The 24649-nt window shown below is 38.8% G+C and overlaps 1 protein-coding gene and 1 non-coding gene across 6 annotated transcripts in view; one reads left to right on the forward strand and one right to left on the reverse strand.

Moving 5' to 3' along the window:
- The window catches only part of NUP210L (nucleoporin 210 like), a 95866-nt gene that overhangs the window by 48485 nt on the left and 22732 nt on the right, over positions 1-24649 (reverse strand). For 3 of the 5 annotated variants that reach the window (XM_060414325.1, XM_060414327.1, XM_060414326.1), the window contains 3 exons: positions 5920-6057; positions 5260-5415; positions 1812-2010 (listed from right to left, as the gene is read on the reverse strand). In XM_060414325.1, coding sequence (XP_060270308.1) covers positions 1812-2010; positions 5260-5415; positions 5920-6057 — 493 coding nt within the window. The remainder of the gene's footprint in view (positions 1-1811; positions 2011-5259; positions 5416-5919; positions 6058-24649) is intronic. The other 2 variants (XM_060414329.1, XM_060414328.1) reach the window with 1 other exon arrangement.
- LOC114111071 (U6 spliceosomal RNA) lies at positions 10219-10327 on the forward strand. Its single transcript, XR_003587198.1, has one exon. It is a non-coding gene; the product is annotated as a U6 spliceosomal RNA (small nuclear RNA).

Consider the following 24649-nt stretch of genomic DNA (forward strand, 5'->3'; position numbering starts at 1 on the left):
CAAGAATACTGGAGTGGGTTGCCATTTCCTCCTCCAGGGGATCTTCCCAGCCCAGGGATTGAACTCATGTCTCCTGTGTCTCCTGCATTGGCAGGTGGATTCTTTACCACTGAGCCACCTGGGAAGCCCCCTAGATATGTAGAAGAGGGTATCTTAAGCTGACAAATAAATGAACAAAGATAGAAATATAAATAAGACGCAAATGCGTATATGAAAGAAATATATGGGAAATTTTAACTATAGTTATTTTAGCCAGAGCTTTATATGAGGTCAAAGCTTCATATAAAGTTCCAAATGAAGTTCCAAAAAGTAGGCTGGGTTATATTGTAGAGGGCCTTCAATACTAAACTAAAAGGATTTTGGCTGTTGTCCAGTAGCAATGAAAAGCTTCTCAAAATTTTTGAGCAGGAAAATTAATATTGAAATTGAGTTTCATGAAGCTCTATCTTGTAGCCGTGATTATCAAAGGCAAGAAGAATTAGGAGGATATTGTTACAGTCTCAGTGAGAGATAATGAAGGCCTAAAAATGGGGAGCCTACGAACTGAGGTGAGCTGAGAGATATTATACAGCATAATTAGCAAGGGTAAAAGAGAAGTCCAAGTTGATATCAACCTTATGGATGTATAGGGCTTCCCTCGTACCCTTGTAACTCAGTTGGTAAAGAATCTGCCTGCAATGCAGGAGACCTGGCTTCAATTTCTGGGTCAAGAAGATCCCCTGGAGAAGGAAATGGCAACCCACTCCAGTATTCTTGCCTGGAAAATCCCATGGACAGAGGAGCCTGGCAGGCTACAGTCTATGGGGTCACAAGAGTCAGAGACGATGTATTGTGAGAATTAAATGAGTTAATATGTGAAAAGTATTCATAATAGAGCCTGGCAAATAGTAAATGCCAAATAAATGTTAGATGCTACTACTGTAACATCTATTAGTAACTATCTAATAGTTACTATCTACTATTAACATCTAATAGTAACTATCTACTATTATTACTGAAAAAACGATGGTGATCAGGATCAAGTATGAAGTTCCATTACAGTAAATGATACTGATCTTTATGAATAGCTTATTCATATTCTTTTCTTATTAAAAAGATATTTTCTTTTTTAGAATAAATTTAATATATGTATACATTAAAGGGCACTAAATTCCTCTTAGAAAGAGGTATAGTACATGATTAAAGAAAGAAAGAAGAAAAGAGCTTGCAGCTGGAAAGAGACGGCCTTGATATGACTAAAAACTGATATTGTCTGGCCACAATGAACTCTGGACATTTTATTCTATTTCTGTGCCTTTCTTTCTAACATTACATTATAATACCTAAGGCAGTTGGCAGAATAAATAAAAGTATTATGAAGAAAGGTAATATGTGAATTTAACTTTTAAATTTTTTGGCTGCACCTTGCGGCTTGTGGGATCTTAGTTCCCAAAAGAAAGTGAAGTCCTTCAGTCGTGTCTGACTCTTTGTAACCCCATGGACTGGAGCCTACCAGGCTCCTCCGTCCATGGAATTTTCCAGGCAAGAGTACTGGACTGGGTTGCCATTTCCTTCTCCAGGGCATCTTCCTGACCCAGGGATTGAACCTAGGTCTCCCACACTGCAGGCAATGCTTTACCATCTGAGCCACCAGGGAAGCCCACCAGGGACTAAAACCAGGCCCTTGGCAGTGAAAGCCCAGAGTCCCAATCACTAGACCACTATGGAATCCCCAGTATGTGAGTTTAGACTATAATTCATAGTTTCTGAATCGTTGATTGGTCCTTTAATTCAAAGACAAAGAAAGGAAAAAATAAAAAGCCTACTCTTACCTTCTTTGAGAAGAGTAAAGACTCCTTGCTTATCCATGTTCAAATCCAAGGATAAATGAGAGCAGTCTGTGAATGCGATGGCCTCTTTGGTTTCCTTATTTACATGATACATTGCAATGGGGATTTCTATAATCTGGCCAATCTCTACATCAGCATGAAATGGTAACAGTTCCATCTTGTTCAGTCTCAGAACATGTATCTGAGGGGAAAAAAATTAATCTTTCAAGAAAGTTACATTAGGAAAATCTTAGACAAAAGCATTCCTTAAATATTTAAACATACATATATATAACACATATATATATACACATATGTTTTACATATAAAAACAGAAACTATGTATCATTTATATGCATATATGGGTGTTTGTGTGTGTGTGTTAGGTGCTGAACCTGTCACTCACTTCATTCCTTAATCAGTCAACTTCTGTAAGGCATTTAATACCTCTCAGTGGGAGTCTGGCAAATATGAGCACTGCACAATTTTCTTGACTTTTGTAAACTAAGAATGGTCTTTCAAAGGGTTGTAAAATAAAAAGCAACAGTGACAAACGACTATGAGATAAAGACTGTATGTGTCCTATCAATACTAACACATTTACTATCTGATCTTTTTTATATAAAAAGTTTTCTGACCTCTGATATAAAACACTCTTTCTTGATATCTTAAAAAAATCCTTTTTTTTTTTTTTTGCTATAGATTGAAGGTCTCCCTCCAAATTCATATGTAGAAATTCTAACCTCCAAAGTGATGGTATTAGGAGATGGGGCCTTTGGGAGGTGGTTAGGTCCTGAGAGTGGAGCTCCCACAAATGGAATTAATGCCCTTAAACAAGGAACCCCTGGGGCTCCCTAGTCCCTTCTGCCATATGCAGTTAAGGCAAAAAATATAGTCTTCTATGAAACAGAATGCTTTTCCTCACCAGACACTGAATCTATTGGTGCCTTGATTCTGGACTTTTCAGCCTCTAAAACCATTGAAAAATCAATTTCTGTTGTTTATAAACCACCCAATCTATGGTATTTTGTTATAGCAGCCTGAATGGACTTTTTAAAGGGGAGTGAACATTTAAATAAAATAAACTATTAGTAGAAAATGATAAGCATTACAAGAGTTTAGAAAACAGAATAATTTTGTTTTCTAAAATTATTTTTAGAAATAAGTATTTCTAAAATATTTCTGTTTTCTCTTCTGAAAAAGAACAGAGTCTTTTTTTGGTCACTGTTATATGTGTCTTTAGTTGCAGCACATGGAATCTTTAGTTGCAACATAAAGGCTCTAGTTCCCTGAACAGGGATAGAACCTGGGGCCCTTGCTTTGAGCTCATGGAGTCTTAGCCACTGAACCACCAGGGAAGTCCTTGGCTTCCCACTGTTGACAGCAGAGGTCAGCAATGCTCTCTAAAGGGCCAGAGAGCAAATATTTTTGGCTTTGGGGATCACACGGACTTGTAAACTACCCAAATCTGTACTTATTGCCTGAAAGTGGCTATAGAGAACACATAAATGAATGACTGTGTTCTGATAAAACTTTATTTACTAGAAAGGCAGCAAGTTGAGTCTGACCCTCAGGCCTTAGGTTGGCTCCATCCTACAAAGTGTTATTCAAGTCCCCACCTCTTCATGATAGCCTCGAATAGTCATTTCCACAAGGATTTTCTTTTATTAACTAATAGTACTTTTGTTCTATAATTCAAGTAGCTTTAAACCATTTTAAACCATTTTAACTGCTTTAAAATACCTCAAATATCACTTCCTAAAAATGTTATTTAACTTTTCACATTAATATATCTTCTTAGCTAGATTCAGATACTTTAAAGTAGGGATGACATGTTATTTCTTTGAAGGTCCTATGATACCTAGCATGGTGTTAAGTACCTCCTTAGTATTCAATAAATATTCACTGAAAGATAACACACATGCCAAGTAGTCTGCAGGGAAAGACAACATAAATTAATGTTTATTAAAAGTGGGAGAAAATAGAAAATGGTTATATAACATAGTAAAAAGTAGTTCAATCTTATAGAAACAAGATAGACAACAAAAAATGAGACTAGAAACAAAGTATCTATAAAGTTCATATACATGATAAATACATGATAATAATAACAAAATACAGCAACAAACTAGATAACATTAAGCAGTGAATATATTCCCAGCACAGGTATAAACACCATCTCATTTAATTCTGGCAATAACCCTTTGAGGCAGATACTATAATCCCCATTTTAAAGATGAAGAAACAAATAAAAACATCAAATAATTGGTTATTAAGTAAAGCAGGACTCAACCCAGGTCCAGGAATATTTAAGAAATATGTACTGTAAGACTCAATTTGAGCATTATTTTATTTATTTATTTTCAGCTACACCACTGCAGCATGCAAGATCTTAGTTCCTCAGCCAGAGATCAAACCTGTGTCGCCTGCAGTGGGAGTGCAAAGTCTTAACCACTGGACAACTAAGGAACTCCTGAGGGTCACTTTAAAATAATCAACTTGAAAAAGAAAAAACTTTAATGTGTTACTAGAGTACATCATGAGAAACGCTGGACTGGAAGAAACACAAGCTGGAATCAAGATTGCCGGGAGAAATATCAATAACCTCAGATATGCAGATGACACCACCGTTATGGCAGAATGTGAAGAGGAGCTAAAAAGCCTCTTGATGAAAGTGAAAGTGGAGAGTGAAAAAGTTGGCTTAAAGCTCAACATTCAGAAAACGAAGATCATGGCATTTGGTCCCATCACTTCATGGCAAATAGATGGGGAAACAGTGGAAACAGTGTCAGACTTTATTTTGGGGGGCTCCAAAATCACTGCAGATGGTGACTGCAGCCATGAAATTAAAAGACGCTTACTCCTTGGAAGAAAAGTTATGACCAACCTAAATAGCATATTCAAAAGCAGAGACATTACTTTGCCAACCAAGGTCCATCTAGTCAAGGCTATGGTTTTTCCAGTGGTCATGTATGGATGTGAGAGTTGGACTGTGAAGAAGGCTGAGCGCCGAAGAATTGATGCTTTTGAACTGTGGTGTTGGAGAAGACTCTTGAGAGTCCCTTGGACTGCAAGGAGATCCAACCAGTCCATTCTGAAGATCAGCCCTGGGATTTCTTTGGAAGGAATGATGCTAAAGCTGAAACGCCAATACTTTGGCCACCTCATGCGAAGAGTTGACTCATTGGAAAAGACTTTGATGCTGGGAGGGATTGGGGGCAGGAGGAGAAGGGGACGAACGAGGATGAGATGCCTGGATGGCATCACTGACTTGATGGACATGAGTCTGAGTGAACTCCGGGAGATGGTGATGGACAGGGAGGCCTGGAGTGCTGCGATTCATGGGGTCGCAAAGAGTCAGACACGACTGAGCGACTGAACTGAACTGATAATTAGATTTAGGCAACAATGTCTCAGAGGAGATATGAAGATCGTTTGGAAAGTTGCTCACCTTAATTTCCCCATACCGAAAGGGATTTTGTACGTCTCGGGCCAAAACAGTGCTGTTTCCCCTCACCTGGCCCGCCGTCACCACCCCTTTAGTGGTTACCATGGCCACTGTTTCATTAGAAGAGTTCCAGGTAAAGTTGCCACTGCCACCTTCTACCTACGAAAAAAATACAACCCTATATTTAATTAGGGTAAGGGGGAAAGTGGAATTTAAGTGAAGATGTAAAATCTCGTGAAATAAAGTTTAGGAAACAATAAAACCATACAATAATTTATTTCTGGAACATTAAGAAAACTGTGATGCCATATGAAAGTAGCTAAATGGGAGAGGGAAACACTAAACAGAGATTATGTGGGCAACGGAAATACTAAAGGGAGATTATGTAATGGCAGTACCACAAAATGTAAAAAAGAAAGAGCACAAGAGAGCTTGACAAACTATAAAACTCACAAGGAAAGGATATATGGAAGAGAGACAGAAAGTACACCAAGTCTTGTTAGGCTGACAGTTTTCAAGAGTATTCATGATTTGGTTGTCACCCAAAACTGAATTATACACTAGGATTTGGGGGAAACAAAATTTAACATTAACTAAACTTCAATTAATTAAGCTATCAGCGAAACTGACTTATTTGTGAATTCTCATTCTAGTATATCATACCTGTACTTTATAACGATACAACATTCCCATGGGATGATGAGGAAATGCCAGAAAGTTAGGTGTAAGCTTGATAGGAAAATAAATCTTCACTTCTTGCTGATGTTTAATTGGAAATTTTATAGGCTGAATATTTTTATTCTATAAGAACAGAAAAAAAGGAGCAAAACAAGATTTTATAAGGACTGTTATTATGGTCCACATTCACATCTAAAGCATCAGCAAAATGATATGTTAATAGACTACTCAACCAATTTCTATCAATAAAGGAGATAAATAAATGTTCTTGTTCATTAGAGAAGCACAGCTACTACAGTTCAGTAATAATGAAAGAGATTGTGATAGACCTAAAATAAGTATTACAGTCATGGAAAGTAGTTAAAATTTCTTGAAAGACGAGTTATATTAACATAGAAAGGGAAGTCATAGCTTCAAAGATCCTTGGCCATTTATCATTTAAATATATAAACTGTAAAGGCAAATGAATATTATAAGCTATTCAGAAGAAAATAAAGAGAACAGTCATAGATGCTGAGGCAAGACATTCCCTCCTGCTTAAAAACAATAGCAGGGTTTGGGGGGTATTCATACAGGTAAAATAGAGTCCTCACACTCAACTATGTTGGCATTTTTCTCTCTGAAGGCAAATTATTTTTCAAAGAGGCTCTGAAGTATTTATAAACTATATCACATTTGCAGTAATGGCTCTGATTCTCTCTCTTAATTTTAATTAATTTATTTTTGGCTACACTGGGAATTTGTTGCTGCATGCGGGCTTTCTCTATTTGGGGTGAGCAGGGGCTACTATCTGCTTGTGGTACACGGGCTTCTTACTGTCGTGGCTTCTCTTGTGAGCACAGGCTCTAGGTGCAGGCTTCAGTAATTTCAGCACAGGGGCCCAGTAGTCACGATATGTCGGCTCAAGAGCATAGGTTAAATAGTTGTGGCACACGGGCTTAGCTGGCCCATGGCACGTGGGATCTTCCCAGACCAGGGATCAAACCCTAGTCTCCTCCATTTGCAGGCAGATTTTTAACCACTGGACCACCAGGGAACACCAATGGCTCTGATTTTCTCTTCGTTTCCTTAAGGTGTCTAGCTCGATCATAAACTGAAAATAAGTCTTTCCATTTAAAGAGCATCATTCCATTTTAGCCTACTGAGACTGATTTTGGACTTTTGACATTCACAAGTATAAGATAATTATTTAATAATAATAATAGTTTAATAATAAATTGTGTTGTCTTGAGCTGAAAAGAGAGAAAGATTCAGAATATCATTCTGATGGTATTTAGGTGATCACTGAGGGAAACAAGAAATTTTCAGGAGTAGGAAGCATATGCTAGAAATGGTTAGATCTCTAATTCAAGCATAAGGTAATATTAGTACAAAAAGGATTGGTCCAAGGAAGACATTTTATAACATATAGGAAAAAGAACATAGTATTTAAAAAGGCACTATGCCCTTTTAAGAGTGACATGCTTTTCCTGACTGCAGCAAAGAGCAGTTTTCAACAGTGTCTGCTTTAGCACATAAGGAAATACAGATAGGAAATAAGAGATAAAAGCAGAGATAAGACAACAAACTGGGATAAAGAGGGACACAGCTAAGTACAGGGTGAAATTCAAAGTGAGCTAGACAAAATAAAAAAAAAGGTAATAAAACTTTTAAATGTCATAGAATTTTAAAAAATATGTATTTGGGGGCATCAGGTCTTAGTTGCGCATGCAGGATTTTGTTGCCTCACGCAGCAAGCTCTGTTGTGGTGTGCAGGCTCAGTAGCAGTGAGCGGTTTGTGCATTCAGTTGCCCTGGGGCATATACAATCTTAATTCCCTGATCAGGGATGGAACTTGTGTCCCCTACACTGAAAGTCAACTTCTTAACCACTGGACCACGGGGTAAGTCCCTTGTCTGACACAGACAGCAGTGGGTTGGCACTGGGGGGAGGCAGTTTAGGAATAACATCCAGGAAATCCTTCCCTTGATTTCCCAACATACAGGTTGCAGCACCAAATATGATCTCAGGTGGTCTTGGTCTACAGTGGCTTGAAGCAAGGCTTCTGAACCTGGGTGACTGAAGTAAGGTCTCGGTGGTAAGAGCATCATAGCCTAACCACTAGACCAGTGTCAGTGGCAAGGCCCTGACTCTTCGGCTTTGCCGAAAAGAATTCCTGCAAAGATGGAAAGTAGTGAAATAAGACAAGAGTTTACTAGGAGGAAAAAGAGTACAGTATGTGTGGATAGGGGGATTGGCCTACAGTGCAGGAGACACTGATTTGATCCTTGGGTCAGGAAGATCCCCTGGAGGAGGGCATGACAACCCACTCCACTATTCTTGCCTGGAGAATCCAATGGTCAGAGGAGCCTGGTGGGCTATGGGCCATAGGGTCACAAAGAGTCAGACACGACTGAAGCAGCCTAGCACACAAGCATTGGAACACATTCTTAAATAAATGTGGTTATATTATACATCATTTTAACATGCATTTCTTGCTTTATTTTTTTTGCTAATGACTTATTACTTGCTGTTTATTTTATATTTATTTTAGACTACAGAAATGATGTTAGCAAACTCTAGCAATTTTTTAATTCCCATTCAAAATGGATCATAGCAGCTGAAACAACTTGCAACATCAACAACATATTTGGCCTAGGAACTGCTAACGAATGTATGGTACAGTGGTGTTTCAAAGAGTTTTGCAAAGGAGATGAGAGCCTTGAATATGAGGAGCATAGTGGCTAGCCATCTGAAGTTGACAACAACAAATTAAGAGTTATCATCAACGCTGATTCTCTCACAACTACAGAAGTTGCCCAAGAACTCAACGTTGACTATTTTATGATCATTCTGCATTTGAAGCAAATTGGGAAGGTAAAAAATTTCGATAAGTGAATGCCTCATGAGCTGCTAAAAATCAAAAAAAATCGTTATTCTGAAGTGTTGTCTTCTCTTTTTTTTTCTTTTTACAGTTAAATTTACTTGTATTTAAATAAATAATTGATTTTTAATTGTAGTGTGATTGCTCTATAATATTGTGTTGGTTTCTGCCACATATCAACATGAATCAGCCATAGGTATACCTATGTCTCCTTCCTCTTGAACCTCCCTCCCCATCCCACCCCTCTAAGGTTGTTACTGAGTCCCGGTTTGAGTTCCCTGAGTCACATAGCAAATTCCCACTGGCTATCTATTTTACATTCGTCTTCTCTTGTTTTACACAACAACAATGAACCATTTCTTGATCAGATTGTGACATGTGATAAACAGTGGATTTTATAAAACTGGAAAAGGCCAGCTCAGTGGCTGGACTGAGAAGAAGCTCCAAAGCCAAACTTGCTCCAAAAAAAGGTCATGGTCAGTTTGGTGGTCTGCTGCCCACCTGATCCACTACAGCCTTCTGAATCCCAGCAAAACCATTACATCTGAGAAGTATGCTCAGCTGACTGATGAGATGCACCAAAAACTGCAATGTCTGCAGCCGACATTGGTCAATGGAATGAGCCCAATACTTCTCCATAACAACTCCTGACTGCATGTCACACAACCAACGCTTCAAAAGTCAAATGAACTGGACTACGAAGTTTTGCCTCTTCCACCATATTCACCAGACTCTCGCCAACTGACTACTACTTCTTCAAGCATCTTGACAACTTTTTTTAAATTAATTAATTTATTTTAATTGGAGGCTAATTACTTTACAATATTGTAGTGGGTTTTGCCATACATTGACATGAATCAGCCATGGGTGTACATGTGCTCCCCATTCGACAACTTTTTGCATGGAAAACATTCCCACAACCAGCAGGAGGCAGAAAATGCTTTCCAAGAGTTCATCAAATCCCAAAGCATGGATTTTTATGCTACTTGCTTTTTTACACTACTTTATGCTACTTATGAATAAACAAACTTATTTATTGTTGGCAAAAAATATATTGACTAAAACGGTCCCTATTTTGATTAATAAAGATGTGTTTAAGCCTAGTTATAATGATTTAAAATTCATGGTGTAAAACCAAAATCACCTTTTCATCAACCTAATAGATTCCTTAGGTGGATCTTGACTTGAGAATTCAAAGTCCTGATCTAACCATTTTCTTTCCCAACATCGTCCAGCATACTTAGAAACAACAATTAATAAACCCTATTATATCCAAGACTTTCACTAACATGTTTTATGGCAGCAACTACCTGGTTACCAAAAGGCTTGTCTTCTATATGCATTTAACTGTAGTGTCTACAGGTAATACTTCTAAGTAGCTGTTTTGCTATTGCACACCATAGACTATTAGTGCTCACATTTTATCACAAGAAACAGGATCAGTATACTAAAATTGGAACAACACAGAGAAGATTAGCATGGCCCCTGCGCAAGGATGACACGCAAATTCGTGAAGTGTTCCATATTTTTATACCACTTCACACCAGTCAGAATGGCTGCGATCCAAAAATCTGCAAGCAATAAATGCTGGAGAGGGTGTGGAGAAAAGGGAACCCTCCTACACTGTTGGTGGGAATGCAAACTAGTACAGCCACTATGGAGAACAGTGTGGAGATTCCTTAAAAAATTGCAAATAGAACTACCTTATGACCCAGCAATCCCACTGCTAGGCATACACACCGAGGAAACCAGAATTGAAAGAGACACATGTACCCCAATGTTCATCGCAGCACTGTTTATAATAGCCAGGACATGGAAACAACCTAGATGTCCATCAGCAGATGAATGGATAAGAAAGCTGTGGTACATATACACAATGGAGTATTACTCAGCCGTTAAAAAGAATTCATTTGAATCAGTTCTGATGGGATGGATGAAACTGGAGCCGATTATACAGAGTGAAGTAAGCCAGAAAGAAAAACACCAATACAGTATACTAACACATATATATGGAATTTAGAAAGATGGCAATGACGACCCTATATGCAAGACAGCAAAAAAGACACAGATGTGTATAATGGACTTTTGGACTCAGAGGGAGAGGGAGAGGGTGGGATGATTTGGGAGAATGGCATTCTAATATGTATACTATCATGTAAGAATCGAATCGCCAGTCTAAGTCTGACCCAGGATACAGCATGCTTGGGGCTGGTGCATGGGATGACCCAGAGAGATGTTATGGGGAGGGAGGTGGGAGGGGGGTTCATGTTTGCGAACGCATGTAAGAATTAAAGATTTTAAAATTAAAAAAAAAATAAAATAAAATAAAGAATTTAAAGACCCTCAAAAAAAAAAAGAAAAAAAAAAGAAACAGGATCAGTAATGACATTAAACCTAATAATAAAAAAAATAAAATAAACCTAATAATAGAGAAGTCAGAATCAACTTGGAGAACCCAGACTCCAAGATGGCCTCCACAGATCCCACCCTGTGGTATTCACACCCTTGTGTAGTTCCCTCTTCGTTGTATTAAAATGGTTTCTATGACCAATAGAGTGTAGTAGACGTGCTTATATTAGAAAAGAGATGTAAAACTAGTGATCTACCATAAGATTCTTCAATAATAAGGAACTTAAGCAAATTTGATCCAAAGTAAGGAGAAGAAATAGAATAACAAAGAAAAAAGCATGAATCAATAAAAGAAAAAACAGGTAAAGAATTGAAACAATAGAAACATAAATGATCGATATCTGGGGGGCTTCCCAGGCGGCGTGAGTGGTAAAGAACCTGTCAGTGCAGGAGATATGAGACACTGGTTCGATCCCTGGCTTGGGAAGATCCCATGGAGAAGGAAATGACAACCCACTCCAATATTCTTGCCTGGAGAATCCCACGGACAGAGAAACCTGGCGGGCTACAGTTCATAGAGTCATGAAGAGTTAGACATAACTGAAGCAACTTAGTGCACACATACACATGCACACCAATATCTGGAATGAAAGAGATAACATCACTACAGATACTACAGATACAAATTAATAAGGCAATGTTGGCAACAACTTTATGTGATAAATTCAACAATTTAGACTAAACACAAGTTTCTTCACATACAAATTACCAAGTTTCACTCAAGAAGAAATAAATAGGGGCTTCCCTGATGGCACAGTGGTTGAGAACACACCTGCCAACGCAGGGGACATGAGTTCAATCCCTGCTCTGGAAAGATCCTGCACACTGTGTGGCAACTAAGCCTGTGTGTCATAACTAGTGAGCCAGCACTCTGTACCCTCAAGTCACACCTAATCAGCCCATGCACTACAACTACAGAAGCCTGTGCAGTTGGAGCCCGTGCTCTGTAATAAGAGAATCCACCACAGTGAGAAACCTGCATGCCACGAGCAAGAGTTTCCCCCTCTCTCTGCAACTAGAGAAAGCCCACATGCAGCCAGGAAAACCCAGAACAGCCAAAAATAAATAAAAGAAGAAGTAAATAACCTGAATAGCTGTATATACATTTAAAAAATTGAATTCATAGTTTTAAAACCTCTCATATACCAATTGTTAGAGGAATGGAAACTAAAATCACAGTGAGATAGCACTTCATACCCATTAGAATGGCAGTTATCAAAAATAGAAAATAATAAGTGTTGGTTAGGATGTGGAGATATCAGAATCCTTGTGCATTGCTGCTGGAATGTAAAATGACAGTCACTGTGGAAAACAGTATGACAGTTCCTCAAAAAGTTAAACATAGAATTGCCATATACTCCAGCAATTCGAATTTTGGGTATATACATAAAAGAACTGAAAGTAAAGATTTGACAAAGTATTTGTATACCCATGTTCACAGCAGCATTATTTACAATAGACAAAAGGCAGAAACAACCCAAGTGTCTGTCAATGGATAAATAACAAACAAAATGCAGTATATCCATTCAATAGAATATTATTCAGCCTTAAAAAGAAATGAAATTATGTCAGGGTACAACATGGATTAACCCTAAAGACATGCTAAGTGAAATAAGTAAAAAAAACACAAAGGACAAATATATTATTCCGCCTTTTTTTTTTTTTTTTTTTTTTGGCCATGCCACAAGGCTTGTGGGATCTTAGTTACCTCACCAGAGATTGAACCCACATGCTCAGCAGTGAAGGCATGGAGTAATAACCAGTGGACTGCCAGGGAATTCCTTGTATGATGCTATTTATATGACATAACTAGATTAATCAAATTAACAGAGACAGGAAATAGAATGTAGTTACCAGGGAATAGAAGATAGGAGGAACAGGGGTGGGTATTTTTTAAGGGAAGAGAGAATCAGTCTGGAAAGATTATAAAGTTCTAAAGATAGATGGTGGTATTGGTACACACCATTAATACACTTAATGTCACTGAACTGTATGCTTAAAAATGGTTAAAATTGTAAAATTTATGTTATGTATATTTTAGCACCATAATAATAAAAGACTTACCATTTTAAAAAGTTCCAAGCTCAGATAGTTTCAGTGTGAATTCTACCAAATATTTGAGGAAGAAGTAACACTAGTTCTACAGAACTCTTCCAGAAAATAGAAAAGAATACTTTCCAGCTCATTTTATAAAGCCAATATTATCCTCACATCAAAACCTGACAAAGACATTACAACTAAAACCAAAGAAGTAAAAAAAGTTATAGGCCCTCAAAAACATACATACAAAATTCATTAACAGAATTTTAGCAAATTAAATCCTGCAATGTGTGAAGATAACAAATCATAATCAAGTGAGGTTTATCCTGAGAATGCAAGATTTGTTTAATACTAGAAAATCAATGTGACTAATTCATCATATTTAAAAGACTAAAAAAGAAAAATTATATTCATTTTATCAATAGATGTAGAAGAGCATTGATAAAATGCAGCACCAATTCATGATGAAAATTCTCAATAAATTAGGAATAAAAAGGAACTTGTTCAACCTAAGGACGAGCATCTACACAAAATCTATAATCAACATCATACTGAATGGTGAAAGGGTGAATATTTTCCACTTTAAGGTCAGAAATAAGGCAAATATATCCACTTTACACTTCTATTCAATATTGTAGTAGAGGTCCTAGTCAGTGCAATGAGGCAAGAGAAAGAAAAGGCACATTTATTATAATGAAAAGAGTTAACTCTTTATTCACATATAACCTAATTATATATGTAGCACTTCCTAAGGAATCTACAAGAAGTAACAGAAAAGTCAACTCAGCAAGCTTTCAAGATTCAAGGTAACATACAAAAACCACTGTATTTATGAGCTTTCCTGGTGGCTCAGCAGTAAAGAATCTGCCCACCAATGCAGGAGACTCCAGTTCGATCCCTGATCCAGGAAGATCCCACATGCCGGGGAGCAACCTAACCCGTTGGCCACAGCTATTGAGCCTGTGGTCTAGAGCAAGGGAACTGCAACTGTTTAGCCCATGTGCCACAACTACTGAAGCTCAGTGCCCTGGAGCCTGTGCTCCACAACAAAAGAAGCCACTGCAATAAGAAGCCTGCGCAATTCAATGAAAAGTAGCCCCCCACTCACTACAACTACAGAAAAGCCCCCGCAGCAACAAAGACTCAGCACAACCAAAAATCAATACATTTTTAAAATGATTTTTAAAAACCCACTGTATTTATATATACTAGCATGATGAATTAGGAGAAAATTTAAATATATATATATGGCTTAAAACATAAAATAAGTACAAATGTAATAAAATATCTTCAAGACCTGTATGATGAAAACTACAAGATATTGCTGAAAGAAAAATTCAAAGTCCTAAATAAGTGGAAAAAGTGTCATGTTCATAAATCCTAATAAAAAATATCAGCAGGGAGGAGATGTCTGCAACAGTGGCAAAGCAAGAAACTCCAAGAACCTGTCCCTCCATGCTGCTGCTGCTGCTAAGTCACCTCAGTCGTGTCCGACTCTGTGCGACCCCATAGACAGAAGCCCACCAGGCTCCCCTGTCCCTGGGATTCTCAAGGCAAAAACCCTGGAGTGGGTTGCCATTTCCTTCTCCAATGCATGAAAGTGAAAAGTGACAGTGAGGTCGCTCAGTCGTCTCCGACTCTTAGTGAACCCATGGTCGAATATAAATACAAAACTCCTTAAGAGAACACTGGCAAACCAAATCCAGTAGCATATTAATAGGATTATACACCATGATCAAGTGGGAATTTTCTAGTAATTCAAAGGCAGTCAATATATATAAGTCAGTTACTGTAATATACATATTAGTAGAATGAAAGAAAAAAATGCTTAAAAATATTTGAGAAAAATCCAAAGCCTTTTCACAGTAAAAACAGTCAACAATTAGGGGTAAAAAAAACCCGTCTTCAATATAAGGGCCACATATGGAAACTCCACAGCTAACATCTTACTTAGTGGTGAAAGAATGAAAGTTTTTGCTCTAAGATCAAAAACAAGATAAGGAGGCCCACTATTGCCACTTCTATTCAATATTGTACTATAAGTTCTAGCCAGAGAAATTAGGCAAGAAAATGAAGTAAAAGGTACCAAAATGGGAAATGGAGGACAAAATTACCACTATTCACAGGTTCAGTTCAGTTCAGTCGCTCAGTCACGTCTTACTCCTTGCAACCCCATGGACTGAAGCATGCAAGGCCTCCCTGTCCATCACCAACTCTTGAATATATTATATATGAAATATCCTGTAAAATCCAGAAGAACTACTAGAGCCAATAAAATAATTCAGCAAATTTGCAGCATACCAGATCCACATACAAATATCAGTTGTACTTATATACATTTTCAATAAACAAACTAGAAAGATAAAGTAAGGGAAAAATTCATTACAATAGTATCAAAAAAGAATAAACTACTCAAAATAAACTCAACCTTGGAGGTGCAGTACTTATACATTGAAGACTACAAAATATTGCTTGAATAAATTAAAGACAGCCTGAATAAATGGAAAAACATTCCATGTTCATGAATTGGAAGACCTAACATTGCAAAGATGGGCTCAATAAAGGACAGAAATGGTATGGACCTAACAGAAGCAGAAGATATTAAGAAGAGGTGGCAGAATACACGGAAGAACTGTACAAAACAGATCTTCATGACCAAGATAACCACGATGGTATGATCACTTACCTAGAGCCAGACATCCTGGAATGTAAAGTCAAATGGGCCTTAGAAAGCATCACTATGAACAAAGCTAGTGGAGGTGATGGAATTCCAGTTGAGCTATTTCAAATCCTAAAAGATGATGCTGTGAAAGTGCTGCACTCAATATACCAGCAAATTTGGAAAACTCGGCAGTGGCCACAGGACTGGAAAAGGTCAGTTTTCATTCCAGTCCCAAAGAAAGGCAATGCCAAAGAATGCTCAAACTACCGCACAATTGCACTCATCTCACACACTAGTAAAGTAATGCTCAAAATTCTCCAAGCCAGGCTTCAGCAGTACATGAACCGTGAACTTCCAGAGGTTCAAGATGGTTTTAGAAAAGGCAGAGTAACCAGAGATCAAATTGCCAACATCTGCTGGATCGTCGAAAAAGCAAGAGAGTTCCAGAAAAACATCTATTTCTGCTTTATTGATTATGCCAAAGCCTTTGATTGTGTAGATCACAATAAACTGTGGAAAATTCTGAAAGATATGGGAATACCAGACCACCTGACCTGCCTCTTGAGAAACCTATATGCAGATCAGGAAGCAACAGTTAGAACTGGACATGGAACAACAGATTGGTTCCAAATAGGGAAAGGAGTCCATCAAGGCTGTATATTGTCACCATGCTTATTTAACTTACATGCAGGATACATCATGAGAAACGCTGGGCTGGAAGAATCACAAGCTGGAATCAAGATTGCTGGGAGAAATATCAATAACCTCAGATATGCAGATGACACCACCCTTATGGCAGAAAGTGAAGAGGAACTAAAAAGCCTCTTGATGAAAGTGAAAGTGGAGAGTGAAAAGGTTGGCTTAAAGCTCAACATTCAGAAAAGGAAGATCATGGCATCTGGTCCCATCACTTCATGGCAAATAGATGGGGAAACAGTAGAAACAGTGTCAGACTTTATTTTGGGAGGCTCCAAAATGACTGCAGATGGTGATTGCAGCCATGAAATTAAAAGATGCTTACTCCTTGGAAGAAAAGTTATGACCAACCTAAATAGCATATTCAAAAGCAGAGACATTACTTTGCCGACTAAGGTCCATATAGTCAAGGCTATGATTTTTCCAGTGGTCATGTATGGATGTGAGAGTTGGACTGTGAAGAAGGCTGAGCGCCAAAGAATTGATGCTTCTGAACTGTGGTGTTGGAGAAGACTCCTGAGAGTCCCTTGGACTGCAAGGAGATCCAACCAGTCCATTCTAAAGGAGATTAGCCTTGGGTGTTCTTTGGAAGGAATGATGCTAAAGTTGAAGCTCCAGTACTTTGGCCACCTCATGCGAAGAGCTGACTCATTGGAAAAGACTCTGATGCTGGGAGGGATTGGGGGCAGGAGGAGAAGGGGACGACCGAGGATGAGATGGCTGGATGGCATCACCGACTCGATGGATGTGAGTCTGAGTGAACTCCGGGAGTTGGTGATGGACAGGGAGGCCTGGTGTGCTGTGATTCATGGGGTCGCAAAGAGTTGGACACAACTGAGCGACTGAACTGAACTGAACTGAACATTGTTAAGATGACAACAATCTCCAAAGTGATTCACTAATTCAACGTAATTGCTATCAAAATCCCAAGGGCCTTTTTGGAAAAAATGGAAAAGCCCATCCTAAAATTGATATGGAATTCTAAGAGATCTTGAATGGCCAAAACAGTCTTGAAAAAGAACTGTTAGAAGACTTTACATTTCCCATTTCAAAACACAATTCAAAGCTACAGTGATCAAAGCAGTGTGGTACTGCAAAAGGACAGACACACAGACCAATGGAATAAAATTGAGAGTACAGAAATAAGGTGACATCTCTAGTTTAACTGGATTTGACAAGGATGCCAAGAGCATACAATAAGTGGGATGAGTCTCTTTGACAAATAGCGCTGGCACAATACAAAACCCCAAAGTCCCCATCAAAACACTATTAGAAAAAAAAAAAAACACTATTAGATCTATTAAATGCATCTAGTCAAGTTGCAGGATACAAGATTTATATACAGAAATTTGTTGCTTTTCTATACACTAATAATGAACTATCAGAGAGAGAAAACAAGAAAACAACCCCATTTACAACTGCATCAAAAAGAATAAAATAAACAACTCCAAAGAGGTGAAAAACTTATACTATGAAAATACCATAACACTGGTGAAAACAACTGAAGGCAATACAAAGAAATGGAAAGATATCCCAGGTTCATGGATTGGAACAATTAATATTATTAAAATGTCAATACTACCAAAAGCAATGTATAGTTTTAATGGAATCCCTATCAAAACACCCATGATATTTTTCCAAGAGACTAGAATAAACAATCCTAAAATTTATTTGGAACCACAAACTACCCCTAATAACCAAAGTATGTTGAGAATAAAGAACAAAACTAGAGGTATCACACTCCCTGTTGTCAGACTATACTACAAAACTACAGTAAACAAAACAATATGGTACTAAGACGCCCCTGGTGGCCCAGCAGTTAAGATTCCATGCTTCCACTGCAGGGGACATGGGTTTGATACCAAGTCACAGAACTAAGATCCCACAAGCCATGTGGTGCAGCCCCCCTCCCCTGCCAAAAAATTATATAATAACTAAATAGAGAACTTGATCACCAGATGGTCAATAACAAAATTAGATTGATTATATTCTTTGCAGCCAAAAATGGAGAAGTGCTATACAGTCAGCAAAAACAAGACCGGGAGCTGACTGTGGCTCAGATCATGAACTCCTTACTGCCAAATTCAGACTTTAATTACAGAAAGTAGGGAAAACTGCTAGACCATTCAGTATAACTTGAATCAAATCCCTTACGATTATTCAGTGGAAGTGACAAACCGATCCAAGGGATTAGATCTGATAGACAGAATGCCTGATGAACTATGGACAGAGGCTCGTGATATTGTACAGAAGGCAGTAATCAAGACCACCCCCAAGGAAAAGAAATGCAAGAAGGCAAAATGGTTGTCTGAGGAGGCCTTACAAACAGCTGTGAAAAAGAAGAGAAGTGAAAGGCAAAGGAGGAAAGGAAAGATATACCCATTTGAATGCAGAGTTCCAAAGAATAGCAAGAAGAGATAAGAAAGCCTTCTTCAGAGATCAGTGCAAAGAAATTGAGGAAAACATCAGAATAGGAAAGACTAGAGATCTCTTCAAGAAAATCTGAGATACCAAGGGAACATTTCATGCAAAGATGGGCACAAGAAAGGACAGAAATGGTATGGACTTAACAGAAACAGAAGATATTAAGAAGAGGTGGCAAGAATACACAAAAGAACTATACGAAAAAGATCTTCACGATCCAGATAATCACGATGGTGTGATCTAGAGCCAGAATTCTGGAATGCAAAGTCAAGTGGAACTTAGGAAGCATCACTACAAACAAAACTAGTGGAGGTGATGAAATTCCAGTTGAGCTGTTTCAAATCCTAAAAGATGATGCTGTGAAAGTGCTGCACTCAATATGCCAGCAAATTTGGAAAACTCGGCAGTGGCCACAGGACTGGAAAAGGTCAGTTTTCATTCCAGTCCCAAAGAAAGGCAATGCCAAAGAATGCTCAAACTACCGCACAATTGCACTCATCTCACACACTAGTAAAGTAATGCTCAAAATTCTCCAAGCCAGGCTTCAGCAGTACATGAACCGTGAACTTCCAGATGTTCAAGATGGTTTTAGAAAAGGCAGAGTAACCAGAGATCAAATTGCCAACATCTGCTGGATCGTCGAAAAAGCAAGAGAGTTCCAGAAAAACATCTATTTCTGCTTTATTGATTATGCCAAAGCCTTTGATTGTGTAGATCACAATAAACTGTGGAAAATTCTGAAAGATATGGGAATACCAGACCACCTGACCTGCCTCTTGAGAAACCTATATGCAGATCAGGAAGCAACAGTTAGAACTGGACATGGAACAACAGATTGGTTCCAAATAGGGAAAGGAGTCCATCAAGGCTGTAGATTGTCACCCTGCTTATTTAACTTACATGCAGGATACATCATGAGAAACGCTGGGCTGGAAGAATCACAAGCTGGAATCAAGATTGCCGGGAGAAATATCAATAACCTCAGATATGCAGATGACACCACCCTTATGGCAGAAAGTGAACAGGAACTAAAAAGCCTCTTGATGAAAGTGAAAGTGGAGAGTGAAAAGGTTGGCTTAAAACTCAACATTCAGAAAAAGAAGATCATGGCATCTGGTCCCATCACTTCATGGCAAATAGATGGGGAAGCAGTGGAAACAGTGAGAGACTTTATATTTTTGAGCTCCAAAATGACTGCAGATGGTGACTGCGGCCATGAAATTAAAAGACTCTTGCTCCTTGGAAGAAAAGTTATGACCAACCTAGACAGCATATTAAAAAGCAGAGACATTACTTTGCTAACAAAGGTCCATCAAGGCTATGGTTTTTCCAGCAATCATGTATGGATGTCAGAGTTGGACTATAAAGAAAGCGGAGCACTGAAGAGTTGATGCTTTTAACTGTGGTGTGGGAGAAGACTCTTGAGAATCCCTTGGAAAGCAAGGAGATCCAAGCAGTCCATCCTAAAGGAAATCAGTCCTGAATATTCATTGGAAGGACTGATGAAGCTGAAACTCCAATACTTTGGCCACCTGTTACAAAGAACTAACTCATTGGAAAAGACCCTGATGTGGGGAATGATTGCAGGCAGGAGTAGAAGGGGACAACAGTGGATGAGATGGTTGGATGGCATCACTGACTCAACGGGCATGAGTTTGAGTAAGCTCAGGGAATTGCTGATAGACAGGGAAGCCTGGCGTGCTGCAGTCCATGGGGTTGCAGAGTCGGACACGACTGAGACACTGAATTGAACTGAACTGAAATAGAGAACTTGAAATGACTATGAGTAAAAAGAAGAAACATTAAAAATTATTAATGGTATCTCATAGATCATTGGTGGGGATATAAAATAAAATAATACAGCCATTTTAGAAAAATAGTTTGTCAATTTCTTATAAAACTTAACATGTAGCTACTATATGACCCAAAAATTGCACTCAAGCATTTTTTCTTTATTAATTAAATTTTTTTTTTTTTTGGCTGTGCTGGATCTTCATCACTGCATGTAGGCTTTCTCTAGTTGGGGTGAGCAGGAGCTTTCTAATTGTCGTGTGCAGACCTCTCCTTGCAGTGGCTTCTTTTGTTTTGGAACAGAGGATTTGCAGGTTGTGAGCTCTAGAGCATGGGCTCAGTAGTTGTGGCACACGGGCATAGTTGCTCCGCAGCATATGGAATCTTCCTAGACCAGGGGTTGAACCCGTGTTCCCTACACTGGCAGGCAGATTCTTCTCCACTGTACCACAGGGAAGTCTCCACTCTTCAGCATTTTATCCCAGAGACATAACAACATATTCACAGCAAAATCTATACAACAATGTTGTTGTTTTAGTTGCTAAGTTGTGTCTGACTCTTTTGCGATCCCATGGATTATAGCCCTCCAGGCTCCTCTGTCCATGGGATTTTCCAGGCAAGAATACTGTAGCGGGATGCCATTTCCTTCTCCAGGGGATCTTCTCAACCCAGGGATTGAACCCTCATCTCTTGCACTGCAGGCAGATTCTTTACCACTGAGCCACCTGGGAAGCCCACAAGAATCTTTAGAGCAGCTTTACTTATAACTGCCAAATAATAGAAACAACCCAAATCACCCTTAGTAGGTGAATAGTTAAAATCCAGTACATCTATACAATGGAATATTATTCACCAATTATTTTTATTCAGTAATTCTTAAAATGATATAGTGATACACTCAACAATTTGGATTTATCTTAAGGGCATTTTTTCTTTCTTTTAAAAAAATTATTTATTTTTGGCGGTGCTGGCTCTTCACTGCTGTGCACAATCTTTCTCTAGTTGCAACTGGCAGCAGCTACTCTTCCCTGCAGTGCATGGGTTTCTCATCGCAATGGCTTCTCTTGTTGTGGAGCATGGGCTCTAGAGAATTCAGGCTTCAGTACTTACAGCTCATGGGCTCAGTAGGTGTGGAGCACAGGCTTAGTTGCTCCATAACATGTGGGATCTTCCCAGACCAGGATCAAACCCGTGTCCCTTGCACTGGCAGGTGGATTCTTAACCACTGAACCACCAGGGAACTAGTTTTATTTTAAACTTCCAGATTTTATTTTAAATTTCCCAATCAAAAGGAAACTTACACACCTAAATAAAAAACAAGATTACAAATCAAGATAGTCTGCAGGCCACCAGACTGTGATCTCTGTCACAGAGGCTTCTATAAAACTGTGGTAAGAAGGCTTCCATGATGGCTCAGTTGGTAAAGAGTCTGCCTGCAATGTGCGAGACCTGGGTTAAGGAGTTAAGAAGTTAAGGGACTTCCCTGGAGATCCACCCCTTCATGGACCATAGCCTTGTCATGGCAAAGGTGCTTGCATAACTCAGTGAAGTCATGAGCCATGCCACGTAGGGCCACCGAAGACGAGCGGGTTTTGGTGAAGACTTCTGACAAAACGTGGTCCACTGGAGGAAGGAATAGCAAACCACTCCAGTATTCTTGCCATGAGAACCCCATGAACAGTATGAAAAGGCAAAAGATATGACACCAGACAATGAGCCACCACCCCCAGGTCAGAAGGTGTCCAATGTGCTACTGGGGAAAAACTGAGGGCAATTTCTAACAGCTCTGGAAAGAATGAAGTAACTGGGCCAAAGCAGAAGTGATGCTCAGTTGTGGATGTATCTGGTGGTGAAAGTAAATCTGATGCTGTGAAGACCAATATTGCATAGGAACCTGGAATGTTAAGTCCATGAATCAAGGTAAATTGGACATAATCAAGTAGGAGATGGCAAGAGTGAACATCAACATCCTAAGAATCAGTGAACTAAAATGGGAATGAGTGAATTTAAACCAGGTGACCATTATAGCTACTACTGCGGGCAAAAATCCCTTAGAAGAAATGGAGCAGCCCTCATAGTCAATGAAAGAGTCCAAAATGCAGTACTTGGACGCAAACGTAAAAATGATAGAATGATCTTAGTTCATTTCCAAGGCAAATCATTCATCATCACAGTAATCCAAGTCTACACCCCAACCACTGATGCCAAAGAAGTTGAAGTTAACCGGTTCTCTGAAGATCTACAAGACTTTCTAGAACTAACACCAAAAAAAATTGCCCTCTCAATCATAGGGGACTGGAATGCAAAAGTAGAAAGTCAAGAGATACCTGGCAAGTTTGACCTGAAGAACTATGGACAGATGTTCATAACATTTGTACAGGAGGCAGTGACCAAAACCATTCCAAAGGAAAAAAAAAATGCAAGAAGACAATGTCTGAGGAGGCTTTACAAATAGCTGAGGAAAGAAGAGAAGCAAAAAGCAGAGGAGAAAGGGAAAGATACACCCAACTGAATGGAGTGTTCCAGAGAACAGCAAGGAGAGATAAGAAGGCCTCCTTAAATGAACAATGCAAACAAGTAAAGGAAAACAATAGAATGGGAAAGACTAGAGGTCTCTTCAAGAAAATTGGAGGTATCAAGAGAATATTTCATGCAAGGATGGGCACAATAAACGGCAGAAATGGTAGGAACCTAACAGAGGCAGAAGAGATTAAGAAGAGGTGGCAAGAATACACAGAAGAACTATACAAAAAAAGGTCTTAATGACTGGGATAACCACAATGGTGTGATCTCTTACTTAGAGCCAGACATCCTGAAGTGTGAAGTGGGCCTTAGGAAGCATTACTACAAACAAAGATAGTGGAGGGGATGGAATTCCAGTTGAGCTATTTCAAATCCTAAAAGATGATGCTGTGAAAGTGCTGCACTCAATATGCCAGCAAATTTGGAAAACTCAGCAGTGGCCACAGGACTGGAAAAGGTCAGTTTTCCTTCCAAACCCAAAGAAGGGCAGTGCCAAAGATTGTTGAAACTACTGAAAAACTGCACTCATTTTGCATACTAGTAGGTTATCCTTAAAATCCTTCAAGCTAGGCTTTAGCAGTACATGAACTGAGAACTTCCAGATGTACAAGTTGGGTTTAGAAAAGGCAGAGGAATCAAAGATCAAATTGCCAACATTTGCTGAATCACAGAGAAAGCAAGACAATTCCAGAAAAATATCTGCTTCATTGACTACGTGAAAGCCTTTGACTATGTGGAAAATTCTTCAAGAGATGGGAATATCAGACCACCTCACCTGTCTCCTGAGAAACCTGTATACAGGTCAAGAAGCAACAGTTAGAACTGGACATGAACTACAGACTGGTTCAAAATCGGGAAAGGAATACAACAAGGCTGTATATTGTCATCTTGTTTATTTAACTTATATGCAGATTACATCGCATGTAATGCTGGACTGGATTAATCACAAGCTGGAATCAAGATTGCTGGGAGAAGTATCAATAACCTCAGATACACAGACGATACCACTCTAATGGCAGAAAATGAAGAGGAACTAAAAAGTTTCTTGATGAGGGTGAAAGAGGAGAGTGAAAAAGCTGACTTAAAACTCAACATCCAAAAAAAGATCATGGCATCCGGTCCCATCACTTCATGGCAAATAGAAGGGGAAAAAGTGGAAGCAGTGACAGATTTCCTTTTCTTGGGCTCCAAAATCACTGCAGAGGGTGACTGTAGCCACAAAATTAAAGACACTTGCTCCTTTAAAGGAAAGCTTTACAAACCTAAACAGTGTATTAAAAAGCAGAGACATCACTTTACTGACAAAG

This window comes from Ovis aries, chromosome 1 (genome assembly GCF_016772045.2).
Source record: "Ovis aries strain OAR_USU_Benz2616 breed Rambouillet chromosome 1, ARS-UI_Ramb_v3.0, whole genome shotgun sequence".
NCBI classification, from domain to species: domain Eukaryota; kingdom Metazoa; phylum Chordata; class Mammalia; order Artiodactyla; family Bovidae; genus Ovis; species Ovis aries.